A 10534-nucleotide genomic window follows, 5' to 3' on the forward strand; every position below is an offset into this window, starting at 1 on the left:
GGAAGAGAATTAATAGTTTCCAATTTTTAAAAGTATCTTAATGTTATTGTATTTATTTATTTTCATTTTATGTGCATTGGTGTCTTGCACACTTATTGTGCATCAGTTATCTGTGTGAGGATGTGTGCATCTTGGAATTAAAGACAGTTGGGAGCTATGTGGGTACTGGGATTTGAACTTGGTTCCTCTGGAAGAACAGCAATGCTCTTAATGGCTTAGCCATCTCTGCAGCCCCCAGTTTCCAATTCTTAACCCTGGAAGACACTCAAAGGAACATGTATGCTTCTTAATTAATAAAGAAAAATTTTTGAGAAAGCAAAGACATGTCGGTTGATTTGTGTGGAGGAAGGAGGGAAAGTGGGCACTCTGGGGCATCTGCCTGTGCTGGCTCCAGTCCTCCCAACACATTAGGAACTTTTTCAACCCCTGTGTTCTTGGGCTGGCCCTTTAAGCATGGAAAGTCCTGTGAAATTCCATTCCGATATGTTCCCCCAGTGGTCTTGTCTGGCCCTCTCTGCCCCCTTCCCTTTCTCAGGCATGCTCTAGAGAGTCCCTGTAGGTGTCTAATGTGTTCAAGTGTTTAAAGCTGCCAGAACCCACTCCATGTGCTTCGAGTCTTCTGCTCTAACCTTTACCCTCACCACCCTGAGCCATCCTTCAGAGGCCATGATTGTTTTGTTACTCAAAATGCAAGATGAATAAGCACAAGCAGCACATGACCAGATTTTCTTTCAATTCCAGAAAGTTCAATGAACCATTAATGCAATCACAGTATTGTTTTTATTCAGCAGTAGTTCAGTGAAGTCCTGTAAGGCAGCCCATGCTGTTTGCAGGCTTGCTTTTTGCCCAAGTGACCAACAGAGAAGTCTGACTTCTATTGATTTCTCTGTCTATCTATGGCCACCCACTTTCCAGATCCCAGCAGGATCTGATTCTCATGCCACACTCGGAAGTCTGCCCTGGGTATCACAGTAAAACACACTTCAGGGATGCCATTCTGTCAGACCAGGCTAAGTTAAGAGGAGTCACATTTCCAAAGCCCGCTAACTTCATCCCTTGGCATCTAGGAAGCTCAAGCAACTGCAAATGTGTGTGTGCGTGCGTGTGTGTGTGTGTGTGTGTGTGTGTGTGTGTGTGTATGAGTGTGTGCCATTTATCAGTTGGCTGAGCCACTTCAAGAAATCAGTGTGCATTTGTGTGCTGGAGGCCTGGCACTGTAACAAGGCCTGGTCACTGTACTGGTTCAAAGTGGGGTTGCCTGAGGAGAGCCTCTGACTCAGAAGTCCTCCTAGTTTTAGCCTTTGAGGACCCTTCAATCTCCCTCCCACAGTCCAGGGCATTTATGGGCTCAGCTGTCATTACAAACTTTGTTCTGATAGAATCATAGATCCGAATTTATAACAAAACAAGGACCATATGCGTCACTGAGCTGGGGAAATAAGGCTCTACAGTCTTGAAAGCATGAGTCCGGGCCCTGTGGGAACCGGCCCGGAAGTGGAGGGTAAGGAAGGAAAGCACATGCTGAGGAATAAACCTGTGAATCACATTTGTCTCCTCAGGCTGGCCACCTTAGATGCTGATGTCAGTATTTTGGGGTGCTGGGGATGAAACTCCAGGCCTCCCACGAGGTAGGTCAGTGGGGCATTAAGTAAACTACACCCCAGCCTGCTATTGACACATTGTAACCTTTTGGCTGCAGTAGAAATGGTGGCTGTAGTTTCCACTCTTGTTGGAGTTGCTTTCCTTAGAATCAAGATCTCACTCTGTAGCCTACAGGAACCTCAAACTGTCCTGCTGCAGACCCCTAAGTGCTGCAATGACAGCGATGGGCCACCAGGCCCAGATCAAACTTGTTTGTATAGAAGTCACTCTGAACCAGGCTGACCTTGAACTCAAGGCAATCCCCCTGCCTCCCAAGTGCTGAGATTACAAGCCTGAGCTATCATGCTAGCCCCACACCTTTCAACAGATGAGCCGGTTAGTTTTTTTTTTCTTCCTTGCAAAGAATCTCCTGAAATCTAGAGAATCCCCTGCCATCCACATGAGCCAAAGACATCAGCTCAAATACGGTAGAAAATGACTATTTTTCCATCAGTAAACGACCCCCTTTTTTAGACAGACTGTAAGCTATTTCAACAAGTGCAAATTATAACCACAGAAGTTCCGAAATTTTATATTCCCAAGAAAGCAAGAAAGGCATTCTAGAACTAGGTATTTGTACTTCCACTTTGCTAGCTAGCTCTCTGTCATTCCTCCCAAAATCTAAAAGCTCTGCGATAATTTCTAGTGATGTCATCTTCAGAAAGACTTAGTAGCTTCGTTGGATGAAACCTCCCATTCTATTTAATAGAACTTACACTTCCACCACACAGAAAAGTGAAGAAATCAGACGATCTCACCTAAGCAAGCACTTGCCATCCACCGCTTCAGAAATGCACAGAGGTCAACCTGCATCAAGCAAAGTCCTGGTTCAGATAAAGAACTGGCCGACTGCAGCTCAGTGGCTTGTTCCTTGGCTTTATGGAGCTAGTGTTTAAGCCGGATTTTACCCTTTGAGATGGTTGGGGGGAAGTGATGGGATGAAAACTATTTTGTGACATTGAAATTTCATGGAATTCAGATCTCAGTGTTTATAAATCAGGTTTGGGGCAGGCAGGATGGCTCAGTGGATAAAGGTCCTTGCTGCCAAGTCTGATGATGACTTGAGTTTGGCTCTTCGGACTCATGTTGGAAGGAGAGAACTGACTCCCACAAGTTGTCCTCTGGCCCCCACAGACATGCCATTGTACACATATACCTACACACACACACACACACACACACACACACACACACACATTTGCAACCTGCTGGAGCCCAGCCTTGCTCAAGTGTTTGTGAAGTACCAACTGTGGCTGTTTTAGGGCAGTTGATCAGTTCCTAAGCATTACCATGAGAACAGGAGATCCCCAAAGGGGAAAAAAAACCTGCTTTTGAGTGTCAAGGTTTGCCACAGATACACGGGAGCTTCCCTGATACCAGGTACTATGTAAGCAAGGCTCATTACCTCAGAAAGAGCAGCTTTGATTCTGTGTAACTGTGTTCTGTTAACAATGACTAATTACAAAATAAACATTTCCAGAAGAATTCACACCATAAAATATTTATTAAAAATTTAAAATGATTTTCTCCTGCTTTGGTTTTTAAAATCTTTGATTCTTGTCTGTTGATACCAATTGCCAGCAATAATGTAACATTATCACTGTCATCATGAGATGACAGACAGATGACAGAAGGCAAGATGAAGATGCTGTGAGTAGGATGGTATAAAAGACCAAACTTCACAGTCATTTGACAAAAATTTGGCTTCGCTAGCAGTTGAAAATTTGCTTACAATGTAAACTTTTTCCGTAAGTAATCAACAGACAAATTCAGTTGAATTTAATAAATTAAAACCTTGGCAGTGAGCACAGCCTGTTGAAGACGGAGGAGAAAAGGGATGTCCTGTCTCCTTGAGAAGCTTTTCTCTGGATCTCATAGCTCCTGCTGCTGGAAAAATAAACCATTCTGATAACAAGAGTATAAAAAAGCCTTCTGATTTGCAAAGTGGTTCACGACTGAGGCTTAAGTGCCACCCCCTGTCCCCGTGATGGCTGACCACCTAAAGTCCACCCTCTCCACAGTTGGTTTTCACTGATCTTCATCTGCCCGTGGATAATTTCCTGCCCTTGGGACTATTTAGACAAGGGGAATCCCGAAACCGGTCAGAACAAAATGAACTACCAGGCATATCACGTGGCAAAGCTGAGAGTAACTCGGGGAGCAGCAGATGACAGCTCATGCTTTCAATTAGACAAAAAAAAAAAAAAAAAAAAAAAAAAAAAAAAAAAAATCCATTAGCCTCTTAGGTACCACCGTAGAGCCAGGAAATAAAAAGTCGCCATCAAAAAAGAAACAAATGGATTCAATGCCACTCCATCCCCAGAATTTTGAATGTCTTCATTAGAAATGTACATTTTCTTTCCAACTCTTTAACGTAGAAAATCACTTAATAAGATCTCTACACACGGTTATTAAAAAAAAAAAGCACATAATAGCCTCCCCTCCCCCAAAGCATAAAAATAGAGACTATATCTTTTACAATGAAATTAAGACATGCCTCTGGTGACTGAGGCTGGTGAGTAGTGTCGGGAGTTCAAGCTCACTTCATTTCATAATAACTATATAATTTACATCTCCTTTCAGCCTTGAACACTGATTTCAAAACAGCCCAGGTTAAGGGGAGGTAACAGGCATTCTCCTGTGCCGCTGAAACAAAAAGGACTAACAACATCATTCAACCCCTGACTCTGGCAGCCACACCTCAAGGGCACTTAGGGTCTCAAGCATTTGTCACTCGCTTGAGGACACAGGTGGCAATTCCAGGGGCTGTGGTTTTTCACTTTGCATCTGGACACACGCACAGACACGCTGCTCTGGAGATGTCCCCTTCTAGGTTAGGGGTGAATGAAGTCATCCGGAAGAGCAGCAAGGGTGGGAAAACCACCAACGTGAGCGGACTCCTGGTGCAAGAATCAGGCCCTGTGTTGCTCGGTCTCATAAAGGAGTCTAGTCTGTGACATGCAGGCTATACAGTCACTGCAGGGAACATCTTCTGCTCACTGTTAGTGTGAGCAAAGGAGGGCTGCACTGGTCTGTAGCCGGGCTGCAGGCCATCCATGAACGGAGGCACTGGCGTCATGGGTACAGAGTCATGTTGTACCGCATACCCCACATATGGAGTATGCAGGTACTGCCCCTGATGGGGTACGATCTGGGTGGCCTGCTGACAATTGAGTACAGAGAAATTTGTGGGCATGTTGACGTACACATTGTTCATGGTTCCCTCGGGCAAGCAGCAATTGGTCTGTGATCTCGTTGGGGGAGCCCGGGCCCCCGAGTTCGCACTGGAGCTGGAGCTGGCAGCCGTGCTGGACTGACGAGAGGATGAGCCCCGCGAGGTGCTGGCACTGGGAATCATGGGGATGGTCTCCATCAACCGGTTGCCCCCTGGGGCTCTGCTCTGCTGGGGATCCTGCTTTGGCCGCAGACATCTGCAACAGCACGCTGCTACGAGGGACCCAAGGATTATGAAGGCGACAAACACAGAGCCAACGATGAGAAACGGCACGTAGATGGGGACTGGAGAGAGAACAGAGACAGCAGTACGTTTTACATCAGAATCACTCAACATGGCAACCAGCAAAGGCTGGGGACAGAGGCACAACGACTCCTCCCGGAAGCGAAGGGCAAAGGCGGGGCCAGCTGGGTCACCGGTCAGAGGTGCACAAGATGCATCTTCCGTGGCCAAGTGCTTTGGAGCGCTGCCAAGGCCCGCAGTCATGGCAAGGCCCCTGAAAGCTAAACTTCATAATCCCACTTAGATCCCCCTAACACAATACCAGATGCCCATGTCCGAGTTGTCAAAGAACAGGCTTGATCTAGGTGATTCTACAGTAGCTGGGCAGCCTAAAGAAGTGTAAGTCTTCCCTAGCAGGGCATACACAGGATCTAAATGGAAATGAGTTGACACTTCTCTAAATCTTTTTTCCTTCTTATAGGAAGTTTTACACACTCCTTGGCTTCTTTTTGCCATTACTTTGAACAAGTTTCTTTTCTTATAGGCAGAACAATAAAAAAACAAATAACTTAGGTAAGATTCTGAACCATTGTCATTTCCAAATAAGAAATCAGATGTGGAAGGAGAAAAACAATCAGAAGACAAGTGAACGCTGGGCCAGGGAGATGGCTCAGCAGAAAAAGGCTCTTGCCACTGAGTTCAATCTTCAGAACCAGATGGTGAACAGAGAGAGCATCTCCAAGTTGTCTTCTAACCTCCATATGAACACCACAGTGCATGCACACACATGTGTGCACATAAACATAATGGATAAAAGTGATTATATATATATGTACATATATATATAATAACTTTATAATGTATATATAATATCTATATATATTATATATATGTAAAAAAGTGCCCAAATCTAAAAAGCCCTGCTTAATAAACATGGATAATACAAAAGTAGTTACTAGAGGCTGAGGGTGAGTGGGGAAAGAAGGAAGGATGGAAAGAGCCAGTGGGTATTAAGTTTTCTGAAAAATGAAACCATAAAATAACAATAAAAGGCTGTTAGTAAAAGCAGAACAATAAGCTTCATTTTTAAATTATTTTCTTAAAAAACAAAAAGAAAACAAAGCACTTTCAGGAACCTGACTCCTAGCTTTAACCTAAGCCCTTGGAAGGCCAAAACAGGAAAACTGTCTCTGAGTTCAAGACCAGCCTAGACTACACACTGAGTTACTGGGCCAGCCTAGGCTATAAAGTGAGACTTTATATATTATATATACGTACATATTATAGTTTTAAAATAAATAACAGAGTTTTTTAAATTGTTGGAGCCATAGGAATGGCACGTACACAGGGCTAGCAAATCATGCCGGCAAGTAGTCCCATGGCTTGTTCAGGCCACAGGCAGGCAGGAGGAGCCTGCAGAAAGCCTCTGGGCCACTTCTGTGGAAGTCTACCTACAGTAAAGAAACTGCTGCAGTTTCTGGTGCATCCCTGACTCGGTTCCTTTGGGCAGGGGCATGAGTCAGTGTGAGATGTGGAGAACTGGACTGGGCTGAGAGTCCTCCCAGATGCTAAGGGACCGTGTCACCACTGAGCCCAGCCCAGCCCTCCCTAACGACTCCATCTGAACAGGGATTCATGGGTCTAACCAGCCTTGGCGAGGCACAGTTGCCAGCATTTCCAATGGGGCAGCGAGGAGCCCAGACCTCACAGGTCAGATCTCAGAATGGCCTTTGCAGACTATATCCTGGGAGTCGGGCACTCCCATTCACATAGCACACAGAATCACAGAGAAATAAGCTTGCAACCAGGCAGTGGACATTGCCGAGCAGAGCCACTTGTACACTCAGGGTCCTCTTGGCAAAGCAGGAGGCTTGCTGCCATCTGCAGCCCAGCTGGCTCCCGCAGCTGGCCGGCTCTGTTACACCAGCACCGCAGACTGGGTCCACCGGAGTGATGAGAGCCAAGCCCTTTCCTACACACATCATAAATATTTCATTCCCGAAATTAAGATACCAGCCCCCTCGTGGTATAAGAAGCAAGCAAGCAAACAAACAAAAAAACCACAGAGATGTTTACCTCCAATATGATAGCAAAACAAACAAAAACAACAACAACAAAAAAAAAAAAAAAAAAAAAAAAAAAAAAAACGAGCTGAACTCGGTCTCAGCCCACATAATGAGTTTGGGGGAGAAATAACTGTTCTCTTTCCAGGATTTCTTAATTGGAGGTGTAAATAACTACACCGGGGTAAAGAATGCAGTGCTACCAGAAGCCCCCACAGGCTTAATTGGGCAATTGGTCCTTCACTGCAGAAGGGCTGTGAGAGAACCAGGAGACCTAAAGGGAAGATTTAGGAGTGGAGTGAAGGGTACCCATGCCCAGCATCCACAGTGTGAGAAGGCCACTGCCGCCAGCTTCAGCCAATTCCATCCCGACTTTTTAGAAGTTATTAACAAGCCCAATTTAACAGACACCTTATTGTAACCATTTGGCTCATTTCTCTAGGCTTTGTTCCCAGACCACACACTCTGCAAAGCTGAGTTGGAGTTCAGATGGTACCTTCTCCAGAATGACCCTCAGCTCTCCTCTCTTCAGAGTCAAGTCAGTCTAACAGCAGGCATAACAAACTAACAAAAAACGCTTAACTGCACTGAAAAGAGCTGCTGGGCCGGAGACTGCTCTATAAAGCAGAAACCACCTGTGCCAAAGCTCAGGCAACTCCAACCCTGTGTTCTTGTAGCACTCACTCACTCACACACACACACACACACACACACACACACACACTCAATTTGGCAGCCTCTCCTTGAGGAAATGCCATCTACTAAATTATTTGACAGGCTTATTTTTAAAAATCTGGCTTTGTCTATTAAGAAATAGTCAAAGCCTCAATGAGCAAAGTTGGGCTCTGTTCCAATGGCGCGTCTATCAAGTCTGCCTAAGGAGACCAATCCAGATTCCTAGAGGCCTAGGTGGTCACAGGGAGCTGTACACTGGCTCCTCTGGAAGAGATGGGATCCCTGGGATGTGAAAAGGTGCGTCACCCACGGGAAGCCGTCCGCTGCTCCCTGGAACTGCGCCTTTCTTCTGAGAACCCCTGGAAGAGAACCCTGGACAGGCCTTCTCCAGAGGGGTGCACCCTTGCCATTTTCTTGACTATCCCCAAGAAATTAAGCTCAATGGAAACTGAAAAGGAAGGCAAGGACCATGTACAGAAGCAACGTGTTTTGTCTTGAGTTTTTGCCCCACTTCACACAAAGTTAAAGAGTAGGGGGAAAACAAACAAACAAAAACAAAACAAAAAAAATCTAAAACCAAACCAACCAACCAAACAAACAAACAAAATCCTCAGGCTTCTCCTGCTCCCAGGCCCTTTCTTAAAATCTCCAGGCTTCCGGGTCCCTGCTGTCCAGGCAAATCAACCGCCCTCCCCCTTTGCACCTGGCTGCTGCTTGCCTACCTGCCGAGCTGTCTGGGCCTTCTCTGTCTGTCCGGCCAGGTTCCCCTACGCCCTGCTGGCGGTCGTTGTCGCAGCCGCCCTGGTCCAGGCGCGCCTCGGCGCTGGAGCAGCAGTAGCGCAGCGCGCAGCTGCCGCAGCAGATGGTGGCGTCGCCGCCGTCGAAGCGCTCCGGGCACTGGAAGCCGATGCGCCAGACTCCCTGCGCGTCCAGCCAGCCGTGGCAGTACTCGCCGCTGGCCCGCGCCCCCGCCGCCAGCAGCGCAGCCAGCAGCAGCTGCAGCAGCGACGCGCGGTGCCTGGAAGAGGTGGAAGGTGAGCAGTGTCCGCCCCACATGGCACTGCCCTAGGCACCGGTGATGTCTCTAGAGGACACAGATCTCCCCCAAGGAGTTATGGCTTGGCGATCACAGGGGCTTTCCGTGAGGAACACTCCCCTCTGAGGCGAAGCCCAGGCTGCAGAGACAGGGTCTAAGTCATCCCTCCTTGCGAGTGACCTGGTCCCTGCTAGGTTCGGCCTTCACAGGAGCATCACACAAGAAACGTTCCTGGACGCTTGCGATCCGACCTTCCTTGTGCATCCCCGAGGGGACGCCCCGCTGCCGATCAGGAGCCAGGCCGCGGCTGGAGCGTTTCAGCATCAGGGTCCGGCGCTGGTAGGTGTTTTTTTTCCCCTCTATTCACTTCCCGGGCGAGAAGCAGCGAGGAAGGCGGGCAGTGCGCGTAGTGCTCCCGGCGGCAAGTGCAGCAGCGGCCGGCTGCGCTCTGCCTCCGCCGCCCGATGCTGGGTCCTCATGGCTCTGGCCACCGCTCGGGACGCTGCGAGTGTCCGCACCTCCCCTGCAGTCCCGGAGCCCGCCCGGCTGGCGGCGGCCGCGCTGCTGCTGCTGGGCGCGGGGCCAGCGGGCTGCCCTCCCTGACTTCTGCTGCAGCCGGCGTCTGGTCTCCCTCTGCCTGTCGCTGCTGCGCCCCCGGGCAGTGCGCTCCGGTGGGAGCCGCCCACGGAAGTTTCAGTCCCTCGGGCTACGGGAGCAGAGGAGCGCGCGGACACCCCACGCCCGCACGCCTAGCAAGGCTGAGAGCCAGTTCCGACTGCCGGGCTGCGCGCTGCGCTCCCCTCTTAAAGAGGGGCTGGAGGCTCCCCTGCGCGCATGCGTGCTGAGCGGGCTTCCCTCGGCTTTGGGACGCCAGAGGACACCCCATAGCCTTTCAGTTTCCTTCACCAAAGGTGTGGCGATGGCCAGGCAGCGATGCGAATGAACAGAACAGACCTATGGGAAAACACCTTTTAAGGCAGCCACGCCTTGGAAGCCAGTTTAAGCAAGGATAGCAGAAGCAAAAGTTTAGTACAGATCTTCGACACCCAGAATTCTGAATTACTCTGACAACCCTCCAAAGGATAATTCTTAATTAATTCTTAATTTCCATGTTACAAACGACGCAGTCATCACTCAGATAGACTTGTCTTGCTCAGCTTCCAGCCTCCTGGTGCCTCTGCACTGCACAATAAAGAGGTCAGAAAGGACATCAATAGGGTCACTGTCTAAATTACCTATATCTCTATATCACTTTATTAGGGTTTTTTCTATAATTGGGTGTGGTGATTGTTGATGTCCAGCAGAAAGGTGCCTCCATGTGACATTTGACCTCCTTGGCTTAGACAGCTGCAGCCAGGAAGAAGGCAAGGGTCCAGACGCCAGAGATTCTGAGAAGAAACAAATAGCTTCACTCTTGAAGCAGCCGAGCAGGTGCTGATGCTATTAAAGTAACGATGAGTATTTTTAAAGGACCTACTGCTTCTTCCTCGGCTGGAGTCATTCCATGTGAATCCTAAACCCAGCCCTACCAGGAGGAGCCATCACATGTTCCTGGGCTCTGTTTCTTTGTGTATCTAACAGAGAATCGGCTGTGACAACCCACAGCTACAGAATACAAAGCAATTTTATCCATAACAAAGGCATTTTGGGTTAAACCTCTGT

The 10534-nt window shown here is 48.1% G+C and overlaps 1 protein-coding gene across 1 annotated transcript; it reads right to left on the bottom strand.

The window, feature by feature from the left end:
* Positions 1 to 3126: 3126 nt before the first annotated feature.
* Positions 3127 to 9770, bottom strand: Shisa2 (shisa family member 2). The gene is made up of 2 exons (XM_034498292.2): positions 8559 to 9770; positions 3127 to 5160 (listed from the first exon to the last, which is right to left on the bottom strand). Exons 1-2 carry the CDS (start codon positions 8890 to 8892, stop codon positions 4607 to 4609), a joined length of 888 nt encoding a protein of 295 aa, XP_034354183.1. The 5' UTR covers positions 8893 to 9770; the 3' UTR covers positions 3127 to 4606.
* Between the last annotated feature and the right edge of the window lie 764 nt (positions 9771 to 10534).

This window comes from Arvicanthis niloticus, chromosome 3 (assembly GCF_011762505.2).
Source record: "Arvicanthis niloticus isolate mArvNil1 chromosome 3, mArvNil1.pat.X, whole genome shotgun sequence".
Taxonomy (NCBI): domain Eukaryota; kingdom Metazoa; phylum Chordata; class Mammalia; order Rodentia; family Muridae; genus Arvicanthis; species Arvicanthis niloticus.

Excerpts from the sequence above, each read along its gene's own strand:
- Shisa2 (XM_034498292.2), bottom strand. The coding sequence starts at position 8,892 with ATGTGGGGCGGACACTGCTCACCTTCCACCTCTTCCAGGCACCGCGCG. Across the intron at positions 5,161-8,558 it reads AGGCCCAGACAGCTCGGCAG|TCCCCATCTACGTGCCGTTT; the intron begins GTAGGCAAGCAG and ends TTCTCTCTCCAG.